The 19,376-nt window shown below is 47.4% G+C and overlaps 1 protein-coding gene across 3 annotated transcripts in view; it reads right to left on the minus strand.

Moving 5' to 3' along the window:
• NSMF (NMDA receptor synaptonuclear signaling and neuronal migration factor) overlaps positions 1–19,376 on the minus strand; it is a 48,776-nt gene that overhangs the window by 19,522 nt on the left and 9,878 nt on the right. For 2 of the 3 annotated variants that reach the window (XM_035564703.1, XM_035564705.1), the window contains 3 exons: positions 9,928–10,407; positions 5,416–5,491; positions 2,830–2,898 (listed from right to left, as the gene is read on the minus strand). In XM_035564703.1, coding sequence (XP_035420596.1) covers positions 2,830–2,898; positions 5,416–5,491; positions 9,928–10,407 — 625 coding nt within the window. The remainder of the gene's footprint in view (positions 1–2,829; positions 2,899–5,415; positions 5,492–9,927; positions 10,408–19,376) is intronic. The other variant, XM_035564704.1, reaches the window with a different exon arrangement.

Here is a 19,376-nt window from a genome sequence, read left to right on the forward strand (position 1 = left end):
CTGGAAGACACTTCCAGCACTGACACTGAGGCATTCAGAGCAAGTCAGAGGCACCTACTCCGATTCAGAGAGATCAACACAGCCCTCGCGAGAGGAAGAGCACTTAACCCACACCGTGGTCTGCACTGTGCCCTCTTTGGCCTTGGATCCCATCAAGTCAACAGAATCCAAATTCAGCAACTCAGGAAGGAAAACCAGCAGTGCACAGAGAAGCCAGGAGTAGCACTATTCCATGATGAATTTCCACCTGCGCTTTGGCTATTTATGACATTTTTCAAAGGTTTATTTCAGCTCTACTTGAATACATGAAGATTCACTGCTGTGGATCAGACAACAGGCCTCTCCGAACAAGCAACTAAAACAAGATGTTTCTCAGCCATATGCTGGACCAGAACTGTATGCAAAGCCTTCTTGGGTGCATGATGACTGATAACCTGGGCTGTTTTACAGCATGTTAGATTCAAATCAAATAAATACAATGTTCTAAGGGAACCAGGCATGTTCTTTATCAGATAGGTCTTAAATATGTTGTAAGCCACTGGAGTGAAAGTCTTTGTGGTCCATTGTGAAACTAAGCTCACATCAGACACTGAGCACCAATGTTAAATGCCAAGGCTACCATTAATTACATCCTTCAGGGCTTTTGGCATTTCAGAATAGAATTAATTTCTCCGTTATATGCTCAGTCGTCCTCTCCACAGAGGAGCTTCTTCAGGCCCTGGAGGTGGGGGGAGCAGACTTTGCCATAAAGTAGTGCTGCTCCCAGCTGCTTAGACAGCTTTGTCTCTCCCATTAGTGAGGGCTGAGAGCAGCTCTCTAGATACATCTTCTAAAAACTGCTGCAAGCAGCTCCAGGCAGAATTCAGGGCTAACCAACGCACTAAAAACCTGGAGAATGGGACAAAAGTGATTTTTGTCTGCTCAGCTCTTCTAGAAAAAAGCACTTAGGAAAAGAGATCCAAGCCTGAGACTACTTCAATGTGGGCATCTTACAGCTATCGTGCAGCCTTCTGAGAGCTTTTTGCAGCTGTTTTGGTCCTCAGGCCCCTCTGTGCCTGCATGTCAGCATGGCAGGACTGGCACAACACTGCCCAGTCAGCAGCACGTGGGGAGCAGCAATCTGCTCCGTGAGCAGTCAGGCTACAGAAACCTGCCCAGCCATCCTGCCTGGCTCCCGCACTTGCACCCCAAAAGCCCAGTGTTATCTGATCACTAGCAAGATCTCTTCACCCACTGAAATCCAACAAGCACCCCTGAAGTTACAGTAATAAAATCCCGTTATTACTCCCTGTCCTGCAGTGCCAGCTGCAGTGACTCATCTCCACTCTGAAGAGAAGCACCTTCGTTATCTGAACAGAGGTCAGAGACAGCGATGGAATGGCTGAAGTACATCGGTGCTCTGCAGAGCTCCCGACAACACCTCTCACTTTCTCCTCCCCAAATTCTACCTGCAGTGGTCACTAGTTCAGCAAATCACTGGGCATCGCTCTCTCGAGACAACATCTATCACACTGGTACATGTGTCATGCCACACAAACCAGCCTCCCTGTGCACCAGGCACAGGACCGTGCACGGACAGGGTTGTGTGATAACCACTGAACTTCCAAAATATCTGAGGCCATGAAGGGCTACACAACTAGCATCCAAACTGAGATGGGGCTGGGATCTCACTCCTCAGTGCTGACTGCCAGGCAATCCTTACAGCTCGGCAGGGTCTGCTTGCATGGCACGGCCACAAACCCACACCAACTTCAGCATTATTGCAATCCTACCTCCTCTTTACCACCAATAAATGCAGACTGGCTCCCACGGTACAATCCTGTCTAGACATTAAGTGTCCACAGGAGGCTGAGCTGTCCACATAACACGAGGATGGCACAACAACCTTAGTCCCGATTATGCAGTATCACCGATGTATGCAACTCCTATTCCTGACTTGCAAGCTGCAGGAACAAGTCATTTTCTAACAGCCTCATCTCTGTCTAGCAAATTCTGAGAAATCTTTCTTTTTAAAGATACACTGTCTATTTATTTACCACGTCTTCAGTTTTGATTCTTATTTGTCTTCATTATCGATGGAAAAAAAACACACAGCCCCTAAGTTACTGAAAAAAAAATCTTCCTGGCAATTGCCCCATTGAAAAAATTATGTTTTTCTCCCACTTTGTTTTGAACAGTGCTGAGGTGATCATGGCAGTTTTTAGCCAATGACACAAATGCTATGTTATCCTTCCTAGTAGGCTGCCAAAATACACAAGCCTTGGCACATCTGAAAAAAACGGAACAGTTCTGATTACCACAGTGACCAAGTGATGTGCCTTGTGAAACCAGCAGAGGGTAACCAGGGCCCTTTTGAAATAACTGAACAAGAAATCAATCCAATTCCCCTTTTCCTTCCTTTGCGTTTTCTTGAGGTACATATGTAGGTGCAACAATAGCACATAAAAGTCACTGTTTAGGTATTCAGTTACCCTCAATCAAATTCCAAGTATCTGTGAATGGGCTGGGGGAATTACATGTATTAATATATATATATATATATATATATATATATATATATATATTCTTCACCCTGAGACATAGATCCTGTATATTTGGAAGCTTAAAAGAGACTTGACAGTGTTCATTTAAGAAGACAGAGAGAAGCTATCTCGAGTACTGCAGCATCATTCACCTCCACATTTCCAACGCAGCCACTGCTAGGGTCCCTATGAACAGCAACACAGACAGGGACAACCATACTCAACGTCATCAAGCGTCACTAATGACACCCAAAGGGCCCATGCAACACCAGGCAAGGTTACGGCTATCGGAGAAAGCGGGCCCTACCTCTGTATAACAGCTGCAGAATCATTCTCTCGTTTCCGTCTCTTCCTTTCTGCGTAGCCCCTGAACGCCCTGGGAAACCATTTTAAGCCATTAACCAACTACGCAGCTTTGAACTAGAAAGGACATGAAACAGACAGCAAAGCTCTCACCAGACAACAAAAAGAGTTTAGGCTGACTGAAGAAGACAGCCAGGCCTTGCAGGACTGGGTGTGAGTCAGGGGCTGGGCAATAGTCACCAAACCAAAGGTCCTCAACTTTCTAGAGTAGGTGGCTGGACAAGCTCCTAAAGAAAGCATAAGAGTGGCCAGAATACAGCCCAAAGAATAGGGGCGAAGAGCCATCATCCCTGCTACAGACAAATGGGCCAACCAGACTGCAGACATAAAACCTCTGTACACCAGCTTCAAAAGGGACAAAAGCTTGCTAGCCTCTATAATCTCTGTTTTGAAGATGAGGATGGGTGTGGTGTGATGTAGGCTTATCAGGTGTAGCCATCTAACCAACCTTTTGCCAGCTGACAAATAGCCTTAGGATAGGGAAAGCACGAATGAATATGATAGACAGGAGAGGAGAGGACAGTTTATTCGAGACACCAACAGACAAGGAAATAAAAAATGAAGATTATACTTACGAGATGCTAGAGATTCCAGGAGACGCAGGGAAAAAGAGAAAGAAGAGGAATTCATTAGTGCTCAGCCCTGGCCAGCATCCTGAGGGAATCCTCACTCCAGAAGGGAGAAGCGTTTCTTGTTAGGTGGAAGGAAATTGCTTTTTAAGTTAGTTCTCCGTGATGAAACTCATGCTTGACCAAGCTAAAACCTCTCTGGGGCAGTGATGGCATGTGGCTTGGACACAAATTAAGCTCCGCGTAGACCCAAAGAGCATGCAGATGTACAACTGAGAGCTGAATGTGGCCCATCAGGATACAACAGCAGCTCAGTACCAAGGGCTTCTGGAGCAGGGAGGCCTTCTCCCTTGTGCAACCAAGACTCGTGAAATCAGCTCACACTGTCCAGTCTATGAAGGAAGCAAGCCCTGGGCTGAAAACACTAGAGCAGAGGCCATGTGGACAAGGGCACCTGGGGCAACCTCCCAGCCAGCTCAGGGAGGTGCCCTGAACACAGATGTTTCTGTGTGACTTCCAGAGGCAGCACACTCTGCAGAAATGTTAACTGAGGAGCTACGTTAACCAAGAGCTCTGCTCCTCATGGGTTTCCTTAGGGCACTGTTCTCCAAACCAATCTGACTTTGGCCTCCAAGAACTCCAAGCCCTGATAGGGGTCGCCATCCTGCAACAAACCCCATACGCAGTAAGGATGACTTCAGAGAGCAAAGGATGTGCCCATAGGCAAAGGAAAAGTGCTGGTTTTGCACATTGTCTGGTTTGCCAGATCAGACTTGTAAAATACCAGTCACTGTTACCAACCAATATTTGTAGGGCAAAGCAAGAATCCGTCACGTTGTCCTCAGACTGCTCACAGGCCCTGTCAGCCTGGTGCCAACGAGCATTAACCAGCCAGGGGTGCCACCAGACCTACAGTCCTTGAAGAGGAGGCAGGAGGACACAGGGACTAAGTAACAGAAGCAGCACAAGGGTCTGCAGGCCGGCACCAAGCAATGCCCCCCAGTAATGTTCCCCAGGCTGGGAGGTGGGCTGCACCTCCAGCTGAGGTGGTATGGTGAGGAGTGAAAGGGCATGAAAACAGAGTTTTCTTCTGGGGACAGAGATCCCTTCCATATCTCGGCAGCCCCCTCTCCCCAACACTGAATACAGCCCTCCTGGCCTTAGTGCCTACAGGCCTGATTCAGCCTGGGTTATCCCAAGATCAACCACCAGCTTCTTTGGGGGATCTGGGGAGGGCAGAGAAATAGACTACAAAATGGAGAGAGCAGATCAGACAAAGAGAAATAAAGGGTATAGTAGAGCTGTGGCTGACATGGATGTAGGAAGGAAGAAGGACACAGGAAGAAGGTGACAAGGCTGGAGAAAAGCCTTAGAAGACATGACATTATCTCATTTCCCTCATCACCTGCCTTCAATTTTTATCCAGGTATGAAACACTTGAAACCAGAAAGATGTCATTTCCTGGTAACTGGGTACAACCTTGAAATGAGGCTTCCTTTACACCCTCCTGTCCTTCGAGAACAGCATTCCCCCAGTGCACAGTGGCACATCTCATAATACAGAAACGTTCTTGTCTGGAGCGATGGATGGTGCCTGGATTAACATTCCCTCAGAGCAGCGGCTGCAGCATAAGTACCTGGTGGAGGGTCTCAGCTGGTGTTCCCACCAGACCCTTGCTCTGCAGAGGCACTCAGGGACAGGGTACAGTGTCACAGAGAAAATAAAGGAAGCAGAGAACTGGATAGCCCAAGGACTTAGAGAAGGGAATAACAAACAAGTGGGAATAATAGGAAAGAGAAATTATGAGTGCAAAAAAGAAGAAATGAGACACAAGGTTCTCTCATCCCCTGACTGCAGTGCCAAACATACAACTTAGTTTGCTTCATGCTCTCAGATACTGTTTTGAGTGGGCCACAAACTTTGAGATATAGGATCAAAGTTAAGGAAGTAGTTTCACTTACGCTTGCATAGTTGTAGTAGCAGTTTGAAAACTGAAGAGGTTCTCTTTTGGGAACCAGGTTCGTATGGGGACATCATCTGGAAGAGAGAGAGCAAAACTTGAGAATCCAGCAGGCAGAGCCACGGTTCAGGCAGCAAGACTTCCCAGGCTCTTTCTCTTAGTACATTTCTTCAGCATCCTGCCCTGTGTTAAACAAGAGAGTCTCATCCCCTCATTTGGTATGTATGCTACCACCAAATGTTTTGTAAATTTATGCTAAGCCTGTCTATCACACTACTAATGAAGAATGAAAGCTCTCTCCTAAGCACAGAAGACTAGGATAATCTAGGAACTACAGAAGAGACATTTGAACAAGAGGAAAAAAAAAAAAGGGGGGGGAAAAACATTTTTCATTAAAAGCGTTTTCCTGCCTCTGCTTTTTCCTTAGTACCATTAGTTTGAAACGTCCCATTCATCCAGTTCTTTCTGATACAGCCTCCTGTGGAAGATGAAAAGCATTCAGCTTCTTCTATTCAGAAGTGTAAGCCAGAAATATACTTTCTATTTCTCCCACTGAGGTTTTCCAATATACATCTCATACAGTCGTTTCTGATGACCTGGACTTCGGGAGTTTTTCTGGTTGTAGAAGTCAAACAGAACATCAGCTGTGTAATCTGGAGATAACTGCGCTGATTTGTCCTCTATGTTTACACCCTGACCTGCCTGAACCAACTGAGGATTATTTCCTAATTACGTTAGGACACCACATCATCTTCACATAATGCCCACTAAGACAAAAAGCAGGCAGCAAAATAAGTCGCTAATTATGCTTGTGGAATGGTGGCGACACAGGAGGAGGAACTCGATCAAGAAGCAGCTCCTGTTGAGAAATCTCAGGCTGGGGTCAGTCAGTCAGGGAACCAGAGGTAACATTAAAATCCACTGACACCAGCTGTGTGAGATCTTGCTGCGCTGGATCCCCAGGATTTGGAGCTAGCTGATTCTCCATCTTGCTTCACTCCCAGTTTGTGGTTTCCTTGCTTAATGCTTTGCCTCATATTGCTGATCATGTCTAGATTCACTCACTCAAGTTTTAAGATCAGTAGCAACTACAGTATCTTAGTCACTGATATTCTGGCATTATCTAGAGTATTTTGTTTTTAAACTAACTTTTGATGGCCAAAACCCAATCAATCCCACAAAATAGCTGCAATTGCAGACACACACACAAAAAGCCTAGATGTAAGTGGGGAGACTGCCTTTGAAGTGGAGCTTCTTAGAAATTACACAGGAAGCTGTAACAGACACTCCTTCTCAGCTAACAGTTTATGTCAAGCCTTGTATAAAGGCACCCTAAGGAAATAAATATTTTAAATGAAGTCTGAATTCTAGTATGTTAAATACTTATTATGAAATTCCTCTGCTTGCTCTCCTCCAAAAACCAGCTAGAGAAGAAATGCAAAACAGCTCAGAACGCAAACGAATTATTTGTTTAAAGCCTCAAACCCACAAAAGCAGCAAAGGAGGAGAAACAGTACAAATTCTCGTTTAGCCAACAGTTCTGTACAGAATTCTCAGGGACTACACATCTCAAAAGATTACAACCTCTTAATACATTTTACAGCTTTTAAGTCACTAGTTTGAATTCAAAGCAGAGCTTATGAGCAGCAGCTAATATCTTCGTGAGGTGCTGTCTGGACTATGGCTGGAAGCCTCCTCTCCTCTTCTGACAGAGGGAAGTCAACCTAATAAAAATGTCTCTCCCCTACCCACAGTATTTAATGGAGAGTAAAAGGATTTGTGACCCTTCGGAGGTGCCTCTCTACCAGCCAGAGGTGGAGCAGGAGCAGAGAAGCACCCAGCTGGGGACTAGGGAGCAGAGCACAACTCCAGAGCTCATCTGCAAGATTATACCCGTTCTGCTTCCAGGTGCAGGTAGGAGGCTCCTTTTTAGCTAAGTAGAACATCTCATTCTCCTTTCTTGTTATCATCAACTGGGATGAAATAGCCAAGGAACCACGGGTAAGAATGAAGGAATGATGACACCATATCAGCATTTCTAGCACCTGCCAGGCTGCATGGAAATCTCAGCACCTCTGTCCGTGAATGGATGTGTTTGTATCAGAGGCTGGGTGCAGCACAGGAGACAACAGCTTGTGCTTCTTGAATGGTGTTAGGCGTCATAAACTCAGCATAAAAATCCATATTAAATTATGCCAATCTGGCCTAACTGCCATGAGTGTTGGTTTGCAGCAATAACATGTCATGTCAATCCAAATGGAGATAGCAGCATTGGAAAACAAATCTCGGGGGAAATCAGTCTCTCTCTCAGCTCCATTCATCTCTGCTCTGATTTCTTTGCTAGCCATGCATGAAGGACATTCCAAGAAACATTTCTCGCAACCTGCTATAAATGTGCAACTCAATTCTCTCCATTTTTTTTTCTCCCCTGAGCAACATTGCTTGGACAGACTGAGCAAATGAGACCAAGTCGAGAAAACTTTCAGCCCGCGGTGCCAGTGCTAGGACAGGATTTGGTCTCAGAGGCACAGTGCTGCCAGTGCAGCCACACGTGCAAGCGCTCAGATGCTGGGGACAAGCACTGAGGGTGGCCGTTGCCTGCCCGTACAAAATGTGAAATATTCATGGAGGCATCTGCAGGTTCAGCACTATCTACTTTGTTCCCATTTAAGCAACTACTCTGCTGTATTTTCAGAACACAATCTCCAGCCCTAATGAAAACTGCTGCCTAGTTGAAAATGCATATTACAGACCCCAAGTCTCAGAACTGCAGCATGGCATCTCTCTGTAGCATTTGCTAGATCATGTTTTTTCCAGCAAACAAAGTTTGGCTTCAGCTACAAGGAATTAAACTTCTCCATTAGCAATCCGGAGCCTTCCTTTGGCTCTGTATCAAGCGACCTGCTTCAGTCCCGCAGCACAGAGTACAATTTTGATTTGTTCAGGAAAGCTTTCAACAGAAGTCTTTCACCACCAGAACCAGAAACACTCACTTTCTTAATTCAGAAAGTGTTATGAGGCTGCAAATTATTCAACTTAGCACCCTCACCTCCACAAGACCAAGCCCCTGGGATTGTGATCTCTTTCCTGAAAGGCTATGACTGATAGGGCTTTCTTCTTCTACATTCAAACAAGATTCTGGCTGTGTCATCATCTGCAGAGCCATCTTTCAACTGGTAAAACACATACGATTGTAAAACATGCAAGAAAAGGAGAAAGATTTTTCCTGTACTTCAGCAATAAAAATAAGAAATTCTAAACTGTACATGTAGTGTCTGAGGTAAAGCCCCAAAATCATAGGGTACAAGCAGAGAAACAGTGGTTGAAATTACACGCAGAAGTTAGTTGGACTCGAGGTGTTCTGTACATTTGATTATCAGTTATTTTTTAATTCTTTTTTTTTTTAATTTTATTTCTTTAAGATTAACCCATATATGAATTTAGTTATGTAATTCTAAGCATCCAACTGTGAAATTACAGTCCAGAACCCAAGCTTGCTGTAATTTTACGTGCAGTAAGTGTCACTGTGAACCCAGGAAAGGTGTACAGTGGGATCTCCACAGTCCTTACACTCTACCTAAATCTTTTCAAGGGGAAAACAATGACATTTCCTGGCTGGACGCTCATCTCTAAAAGCCTTGATGTGTGTTTACCTAAAAAAATATATATAGGCATTAAAAAAATCAGACAAATTTGGTCAGACTTGGCCAGCCACATATAGAGCTGACAAAGATGGACTGTGTTCTAGCTTATTAATTCAAAGTGCATAGATTGTGACAAATATTTGATTAACGGTTAACTTTTTAAACATGATCAGGAATTTTTTAATGTAATTAAACAATTACAATCCAAAGTCCCTGAAAACATTCAGCAAATTGATAGTAAGTGTGGGAAAAAGTCCAGTATTATTTGCTATTATTTATGGAAAGACTGAGGTGGCACTACGTGAGGGACCTTGCTAAACTGCTTCCAGCCACATGGATGAGCATTTTGGGGATGCAACATGGTACAGAATGATCTACCTGAGCTTGAGGCTCCCTCTGAGCACCCTGGCACATTCAGAAGGGTCTCACCTGTCTCAACCCCCAAACGAGGCAAAGGAGAGAGTCCTGCCCTGAATGGCCTCCTGGACAAGCAAAAAAAACCGCAGGTGCTTTGACACAGCCCCTCCTCTCCTGCTCTTCCCTCAACAGTAAGGGAGCCCACAGAGATCGTCCTCACTAAGGTGCACCAAGCCACTGGGAAAAGCACCCAGCTCGTGTGCTGCTGATGAGCAGAGACGATGGGGCTTGGACGAGCTGGCCTCAAATGGAGCTCAGCTTATTGTAGACTCCCCCTCTGACAATCCCTCTTTGTGGACGCCAGCAAGGAGCTGAAGGGGAAACACTATGGGGCCCAGCTCAAGGCACGTGGCAATGACACCGCCACGCTGGAAAGAGACAGGTGTCACCCTTCACACGTGCGGACACGTCCCTTTGTGTCCTTCCAGCATCCAGCACTTGCCTTTACTTACCAGACACTCGATCGACACTGTACATCCTCTCCAGCCTTTTTCTGTGCCACCCAGTCTCACTGGATTGATGCTGCTCCAGGTCAAAGGAATGATGGGAAGGGGCAGCAAGCCGGGAGCAGTTTGGGCACTCCTTGGAGCCCTGCCGGCTGCCTGGCCAGCCCTTGCAGTGCCTGCTGACGCCGTGAGAGCCGCCAGCGCTGTGCGCATGGTGGCCGTGGTGGCATTCCTCTTGGGCAGCCCCCTTCATCACCACCAGTTCCATGCTTTCGTTCTCGTGGTCTGACAGCATCGGCCTCTCGCCGGAGATCGTGTAGACCCGTGGCTTCGGTCCCTCGCTTGGCATCTTCTCTGTCTGCTCCTCAGAGAAGCTCCTCTCAAACTTGCCATCGGAGATGACGGAGAGCCTGCGCTTGTTCTGTGCTGCCTGCTGCATCTCGGGGGAGTCCTCCTGGCCGATATAGGAGTCTGCTAACAGGTGATCTGAAACAAATTGCACACTTTACTGCTTCACACCAAAGCACCCCAGACACTGACACATTCAGGAGGCTGTTACAGAAAGGGGAAAGGAGAGAGAGATGGTAGGCTCCCCCCAAGGAACCTTTTATGACAAATGTGTGCCCATAGCCTTGAAGACCTCCAGAACTCGTACTGAAATGAGAGATATTCCTCACAGATATGCCCAATATTTCAAGCTTGTACGTGGCCACCATACAAGATGGGGCGAGAAGCAAATGCAGCTCTTGGTGCACAGCCTGAAATGACTTATGTGCAAAACAGCCCTTGTTCAGCTGTGCAGTCCCGTCTACTTCATGGGTTTAGCCACAGATGGGCTGCTGAGCCGGGGAGGGGTTGCAGGACAAGGGCCAGCATCATTTTCTGTAAGAAGTCACAAACGCTGAATGTTCTTTGTGCACCAATTCATTATTATTTTTTAAACTAAAAGGGGCAAACCACTGTTTTTTGTTTTTTTTTTCCTATTTTTCTGCCAATTGGTTTGACATGAAAGAAATGCAAAAAGACTTCAGCTGACAGCTGCAACACAGCGCCCCACTCTCCACAGCACCCATGGTTATAGCAGGCTTCATCGTGCGTGCAGATGGCGATAGCACCGCCTGCAGAAGCTGTCCGGAAGGAAAATGCAGCCGCTCCCTTTGTAGGGTAGTGAGATCGAAAGGAGAGAGGCCCATGAGTGCAACTATCTTTGGAGCCCACACACTGGATGAAGTGCCAGGAAATCTCAGCATTTCCATGGCAATTCCATGCATGAACCCAACAGTAGCTCCCACCCACCTGCTAATCCTTTTTTCAAGTGGCTGCTAATTACCTCTTACACTTCCCTTCAGATGGGAAGCAGCTAGGGGACTGTTAAAAAGGCTCAGCAGGGAATGCATTATTCATGTGACTACTACCCCCAGAAAAAATAAAATCATTAGCGTCCAGCATAGACAGCAGCATTGCAAACAGAAGCAGAAAGCAAACCCAAGTCTCTACTTCACCAGCTATTTAACGAATATCCTTCCATTAGCTCCTGAGCCATGATCTGGAAGGACGTGACAACAACCTGAGGTTTGGCTACCTTTTGGCTGGCCATGGAGAGATGAGGGAGGAATAGACAAGCTACCTCGGAACAAGCCTGCTCTCACATGTGCAACACGGAGCTTGCACTGCTGCCACATTATGCTTCCTATAAAGCGCTCCCGTGCTGCTCTGAAAAGAGCCCTCCCAAGCTGAGGACGTACACAACCAGCTCTTGAATTTGAAGCCCAGCCCGGGTTGTGCTCACATCGCCAAGAGCCTCTCCTGGTGTTCCACCTGCAGCTGAGACTGAACTGAATTTAGCTGGTACTGGTACAGCGTGCCACCCTTCTCTCGTTTTTCTGTTTGAGATACAACTTCCCCCAGCACCACGAAGAGATAAATATGTCCCTGGCCTCTCTGCTCCAGAAGGGACTGTCAGGACCATTTAGGCTGACACGACTGGCAGCTCTGTGACTCTACTTGAGCGGGCCAGGAGAAGGAGCCCATAGGAGTCCTACAGGGAGATCTGTGCCCTTGAACCTACAGCCGATGCTGTCTTTCCAGACTTCACATGAAGTCCAAAATGCATGCCTGAGTGTAGCGAGGAGTCATGCACCTCACTGATACTGTCCAGGTAAAATATGAAAGGTGGGCAGTGGTCTACTTCACCCTTAGTCCCCTGCCCAGAGGCACCACGGACATCTGTACCTCCCCCAGGAGGAGAGCCACAGGGACTACAAGGGCCACCAGCAGAACATTTTCAAGCCCTACCATTCAAGTGGAAGAAGTTGCTCCATCAGCTGTTGCTCAACAGCTTGGCCACTGAGTGCTGGCAGCTGCATGATATGGTGTCCCAGACCAACCAGTGCAGTAAGCAGCCACGGGCTCCAAAGTAGCTCCAATTACTTTTCACCCCTTAAGAGGCAGCAGGACACCACATTTGTCCTCCAGTGACTCAGACCCTCTCCAGTCCCACATCTAACTGTGCTCTAGAGAGGGCACGTCTTGGGAAAACACCGGCATACAACTCTTCAGGGTCTGCCAATATCTGCGCTGACTAATAGTGCCAAGAACACCATTTTTTAAATTAAAAACAAAGGCCAGTTCTAGGTACTTATCTCATCTTATCAAACTTACCCATCTGTGCAAGCATAATGACACTCCATATTTCTTAAGACACCACAAAACACTGGCTGCCAGCTGGCCCTGTTCCTCCTAAAATGAATATTTCTATGGAGGACGCACAGCATCACAAGAGCAAAGACACGGGGTTATGCACTCTATGCACGCACTGACAGCATCACACCTCCCGTGCTAAAAACATGTCAGGTGTTTGGTTCTCAAAGTCAGCCACGTCTGAGCTCTGGTATCTGACAGCAAATGGTACTGCAAACAGTCTGAAACGTGGGGCCTTTTGCTGAGGTTCTTACACCACAGTCATCGCGGGGAAAACAAAGTGCCCAGAGTATAGCAGGTCTGAAAATGCTGATGACTGCAAGTGGAGAGAGACCAACCACAATCTCAGCTTCCTAAGCGCTGTTTGGGCTCCACAAAATTTACAGATGTAAATGGGACATGACAGGTTTCAAGTAAGAGACAACTTTTTACTGAAATCATGGCAGTTTTACAGTTCTTGACTGGATATATTTGAGAAGCTGCCTGTCTGATCTAGTCTGCAGAACGTGAGGATAATCTTTTCTTCCTACCCTACCTGTCCCCTTCTCAAGGTGTTTTCACTTGTTCTTATCTAGGAGTTTTCATGGTGAAACACCACAAAGGTCTACTACCACTCCAATGTTTTCTCTGGGTCAAACAACTGGATACTTATTTCTTTTCAGTGAATTTAGCACCTTCAATACCTATACGCTGGAGAAACAACTTCATGTGTAAAGGAAACATGAAGCTTTATTCAAGACCTTTATTAATAAAGAATTTATCTACAAAGATAAGTATAAAGGAAAAAACAAAGATCTTCAAGCATGCATCGTAACCAACTCTTGGCCTCCCAAAATGAACATGCACTTGCTTCAGGGAGTTCACACGTGTTCATGTGCACCAGCACATGAGATGTTACCAGGTAAAAGCAACCGATTCCCTTATCTATCCTTGCAACGAACTGGATCCAGGTGCCAGAGCACTGCAACTGCTTCCACCATGGCATTTAAGGTTAATAGTTTGCTTCTGCTAGAGAAGAAGCCCAGCTGGTCCAGAAATCAATGCTGAATTAAATCAGAGGCACAGAGACCATTAGTGAGGAGAACTGAGAAACTGTAACAGGGGACTTCAGCAATAACTGGAATTGCCTTCCAAGAGCCAGCTGAAGCAGACTGCTGTTAACACGCTCTGCCTGCTTACTGCTGCTCCGTTCCACTTCACTCGCACGTTGCTCTTGCCACCTCTCCCACCGCCAGCTGCTCCCCCACGCTGCCACGCCAGCCCAGGGCACCGTGCCCTCCCCAGGAACAACGCTGCTCTCCCGACTGCTTTCAGCAACAGCACGTTTGTCTCGCACAGCTGCAACACTACCTTGGAGCAGACAAATCAGGGCTCTTAAGCGGATTTCTTTTCATCCATATTTGTGCTCTGCGAGGATTTATTGTGCCTGAGATATTTAATAGCGAGATGCAGGGATGTAAGCAGACCAACATGTTTTCCACTACTGATCACGTGTCTATTGGTAACAAACATCCACATCATATTTTCATTGCTTCCACGCTCACCTGAGCTAAGTCTAACAGGCTGTCCAGGGCTGGGGGCTCAACAGTCCAGTCCTGGGAGCCAACCCACCTCTCATTCCTCTTGCAATTTACTTGAACACATTTCTCACAGGCTTCACTTGCTCCTTTATGGTTTTTCTTTCTCCATCTTGTGCACAGCACTGCCCAACGCAGTCATTAGAGAATATGCATGGCCAAACACACGGCCGCTGACAGCAGTCAGCAATACCTTGGGGGAAAAAAAGAATCCATATTTTTTGTGCATGCAGTTCCTGATGAGTAGGCACTTAATTACTACTAGATAGTTACTGAATGCTAAAGAATGTATTGTGAGTATTTCGAGCACATGCCCTGACCCAGGTAACCAATAAAAGGCTTTTGCATTTTCTTTCCCTATCAGAGCATTTCTAGAGAAGAGGTAACACGCTGGGATAAGCCTCAGCTGACTGATGCCTATTCATAACAGTGGAGATGCTCACTGAGCCAAACTCATATCTGATGCAGGCTGCCTTGTAACCTCATGGGATGAGAAGTTTATAAATCAAGGCAGAATATATCCACAAGGCATAGACAGAAGCTTAAAAAAATAGCCCCAAATTTATTACTGTTTTTAGCAGCCAATCTGATGATTAAAGCACCTTAGATTTAAAACCTCAGCTCCAGCACTGGAAGCGGAGTGGCAAAGGGGAATCTAGATAAACTCCATTAAAAATACATCTGTCATCTCAGAAAAATACAGTTCAGAGAGCCAGTTCCCTCTTCCCTGCTCCACCTCAGCTAGACCCCTCCACACCTGATACTCAGCCACTGAAGATGAATAGAAAGATTTCAGACGTACACAATATGGACTTGCAGTATTGTTTCCAGCAGGGGAAATGAGATTAACACACTTATTTTTATTATTTTTCTTTTACACCAGAAGGAGTCCAGGTGACACCTTCAAAGAGAGGGCAGATGGGTGAGCTGGCTAGAGCCTACGGCACTGCAAATAGGGTAACAGCTTTTCAACCAGCAAGGCTGAGCAGGTTGTCCTGCAGTTTCAGTTCTGATGCATCCCATATGCCTGCCACTGCCCTCGGGCCTGCTCTGACACCGTCAGGTCTTCTCCTCATGGGGCACAGAGGCAGCATTGTAGCTGCAACACAAAGCTCCCCACCGTGTCAGCTCTGTCCTTCCCAAAACTGCTAACGTACGGCATTGTGTCCCAGCCAGTACAAGGACGGACGGGCAGCTGACTGCACCCCACTGCAGGGCTGAACAGTCGTGGTAAAAGAAAAAGAAAAAACAACAGGAAACTTATTCCAAATATTGAAACATGAGGCAGGGAGGTTAACATGGAGACAACAATTATTAACAAGTCAGAGAAGCATTTTAGCTGCTCGGTAGCTGGTGAGCTGCTGGTTAGGTACGACAAGAGCAGCATGGCTGTGACAAGGGCAATGCCCAGCACGGGGTTACAGAGCCTGACCAAGCCAGCCCCACCACGACGTTACCGGGCGCTCTGACGCCGACTGTACGCACTTCTCAGCAAAACCACAGGAAAAGGCAAGGCCTGCTTCTGCGAGGGAACAGCTGAGAGAACTGGCGGTCACTTAAATATGACAAGATGGATCCAATCAGACTTCTGAGCTGAAACGGGTCTAGAAAACAAACCGACGCTGCTGACATTGCCTCACGGTTACACTCTCAGTAGCTTCCTAGCCCGGCCTGTAACATCAGCACAAGCAGACGAAGTGGTTCCTGCAAGGCATGACCCCAGGGAGCAAGAGGCAGCTACCACCAGCGCCTCTGCATTTCCATGGAAAGTCCCCGAGCTTCGTTCCCAGTCACCTTACGGGCACCAACACGTTCTGCGCCAGGTTTAGGACACATCCACACCACAGCCGTGCAGGCTGATGCCAGAAGCAGCCCGAAACCTGCAGGGATGAGATTTCGCATCCCCACTCTACCCTTGCAGCAGGCCAGGCTGCAGGGCCAGGCCCACGGCTGGGACCCATCCGGGGAACAGGGGAAGCCATGGAGGAAAAGGCAGACTTGCCCTGAATCAGGCCCCACTGGCAGGCCCACGGCCCGAACATTGGCTCATTGAAGGTCCCTCTTAGACCACAGCCCCAGCTTCGTCGAAAGCACAGCTCACAGGGTGCTCACTGGACCTGAAGCACCTGCAAAGCCTCACACCGGAGCTTCTCAAGCTCACCGTAAGTTCCTGGCAGTGTGAGAAACCTACTGCACTTCCCTGACAGCATGAAACCTCTCTGCCACACGGCTGCTGCTCTCCGCACACGCTCACACCCATTCCTCTGAAGATCAAGGTGTGAACACAGGCGTTTGCTTCGATGAAGTGCACGCATGTGGCACAGTAGCCTCAGCAAACACAGACTTCTCTTGCCATCATTACCCATTGCTATCTGGCTCGAGGAAGGCTGTGAGCTGCCCATTTCTCCTTATGTTTTCAGTGTTTCCACTGCTGGCTGAAGCGTAGCGCACAAATAAAGGTAAGAAGCGAAGATGGCTTCTTTGAACTTAAAAAGAAGCTTCTTCCAGTTTCAGGTAACGACCCATTTTGGTCCACGCTGATGCAAAGCACACACTGGTTTTGCTAATAACCACAGCAAATTTGAGTCAAGATCTGCTAGGCAGCTCTAGCCCAAGGCCCATCACCTCTGCAGCACTAAGAACACCTTTTACTTGCTGGGATCTTTCTCTCCCTTGCTCCCAGAGCCTTTCACATACAGGTTGCCCACAGCAGGCAGCCTACAGTGGGGCAGCCCAGCGCTGCATCCTCCAGAGACAGCCCCAGTGCTCCAGCAGCAGCAGCTGCCCTCCAAACAGCCCAGCTCAGCAAAACAGAAGCTGCCTGGTTAAGAAGCACCAGCACAGCTCCTTCCTTCCCTCTGCAAAGGATCCTTGTGTCTGAATCCCACCTCACTGGGATGTACCACTGCTCCCCCGAGGCAGGAGAAGGTATCTTAAGTGCTCCGCTTGCCATCATTTTTAACTTTACTGCTCCACGTCCTGGGCATCTGCTTCCCCTCACAGTTCCAGTACATGGGTATAAAGGAATTTAAACTGGTACCTCAGTGTGGGGGTCTCTGATGCTTACAATAGGAGAAGGAGACTCTGGGAATCTCCAAAACTCCTTATCCCATGAGCACTGGTGAGCCCCTGAGTGATTATTTCTTACACATTTTACTATCTCCAGCCTTTTTATATTCACCTTTTACAACATTTTAATCTTTTTCCCTCTCTGTCTTCTAGGTCTGTCCCTAGGGACACCCACTCCTACACTAAAGTCATTCCACAGACAAGATGGAAAGTCTTTGGAAGGTGCCAGAAAGCTACAAGAGTCAACGAGGACTCTGACAACAGCCCTGTAGTCAGAATGAATGCTGAACGTGGGAGAGCACTCTTCTTGGGAGCCCTTCCAGACCTTCAGTCTGCATGAATAAGGAAGCAAAGAACAGAGGCAGGAGATGCATTAACACCTCTGCACCAGCCCCTTAACAGATCCGTGTCCTTTCGGCTGCGGCAGAGACCAACCCTCCTTTCCCCCCCCCCCCCCCCCCCCAGTTCCACAAAATAACCTAAGGATCAATGGGAAAAAAGAAAAAAAAAAACAGAGCAATCCCCAGGGGCCAAGTCCTCTGACAGCAACACATATCCCACTGCCAGGCCTGCTGCAAAAGGGAAGCGAAGAGAAGAAAACAGTATATTGCCACCCGTGCTATAACCAGACGGAACACAGTCAGAGTACCCCAAGCCAAGCAACAGAGGAGAAGAGGTAAGTGTTCCTCCCCAGTCACCTGGAAAAACCTCCTCCAGAATAAGACAATGAGTTCCTAGGGCTAGTTACATAATATTTCTGATCCATGAAGTTCTCAGGCCTCACATCAGGAAGAATCAGAAGCCATAACCAACAACACTCTCCCTCACCCTTTTCTTGCTACAGGTACACCCCGCAGTCCTCTTCATCTTGTGCTGACGTTCAACTCTGTACCCACTGCCCTAGTGACAGAAGTAAAGCACGGACAGACCGCAATTTTATTGAAAACAGAAGTCAAACAGCCTTGCAAGTAAATCACCCCTCATTAAAATGCTCAGACGTGGCAGCTGGCCCATCCTGCCGCTATACAATCCCTCTGTAGTTCTCTGTTTCTAACTTCTCAAAGCCGTTCTGCCACATGCACACACACAAGCACTCCAAAGGAGCCACTAGAGAGAGACTCTGGGGCATAAAACTTACCACCAAAGAAAAAAGCTCTTTGATCTGTAGGGCAATGTGAAGTAAGAGGTGGGACTGCAAAAGCTGTTATATTACCCCCTTTTCCTCAAGGGACTCTAAAGATACAAAAGTCAAACCAGAACGGATGATCCTCGGAGAACAAAGTGCAGCAGAAATGGAGTAGTTTGAGGCAGCCTCTGCACACTTGGCACCTCCACGCAGATGGTGGGTCTCCTGCATCTGCCTGGGGAGTTAGAGCTCCTCCCTTCTGCCTAGGAGCTGAATCAACAGGTAAAGCAGCAAAAGAAGTGGCATCCCAGACTCACACCCACCTCGTTTTCTGCATGAGGACTTGTCCCTTTGCCAGCCCCTCTGCAGGTAGGGGAGAGGGTTCTACCTCCTGGATCTGCAGAAGAGGAGGATCCTGCCCTTCCCTCCTTCTCTGCTGTCCCACTGATGGCTCTGTCACCTTGCCCTTCCTCCTCCTCAAAGACCACCATCCCTCTCCCTCACTGCATTCAACAATGACTTTAAACGCCACTCAGTAGCTGCTTAAAAGGTTTTTTGTTTTTTTGTTTGTTTGTTTGTTTTGTTTTGTTTTCCCGGACAATAAACTACTGAAGTCAAAGCCTGTCTCCTTCCATTCACATTTAGGCTAGAGCCTTAATCCCTGCCGCAGTCTGCTGACAGTGCAGGGAGCAGCCACACATACAGCTGGGGTTATTACAGCAGAACGCAGGCATGTGTCACAAGGTAAAGACACCCATGGTAGAGGCCCAGAGCACTACCAGCAGAGACACACAGGCACTGAGGGCTCTGTTCTTCAGTGTGCTGAGCTTCCTGGACCTAAGCCACCAACACATGCAAGTGGGATTAACTACAGGATACCAGTGGGTGTGTGCAGCCACGACAGTGCTTCTTCCCTGCTCCCTTCAGCCCAGCTGGCGAGTTGGAGCAGATTCAGGTACTCCTAGATATGTGCTACATCTTCA

Source organism: Cygnus atratus, chromosome 19, assembly GCF_013377495.2.
Source record: "Cygnus atratus isolate AKBS03 ecotype Queensland, Australia chromosome 19, CAtr_DNAZoo_HiC_assembly, whole genome shotgun sequence".
NCBI lineage: Eukaryota > Metazoa > Chordata > Aves > Anseriformes > Anatidae > Cygnus > Cygnus atratus.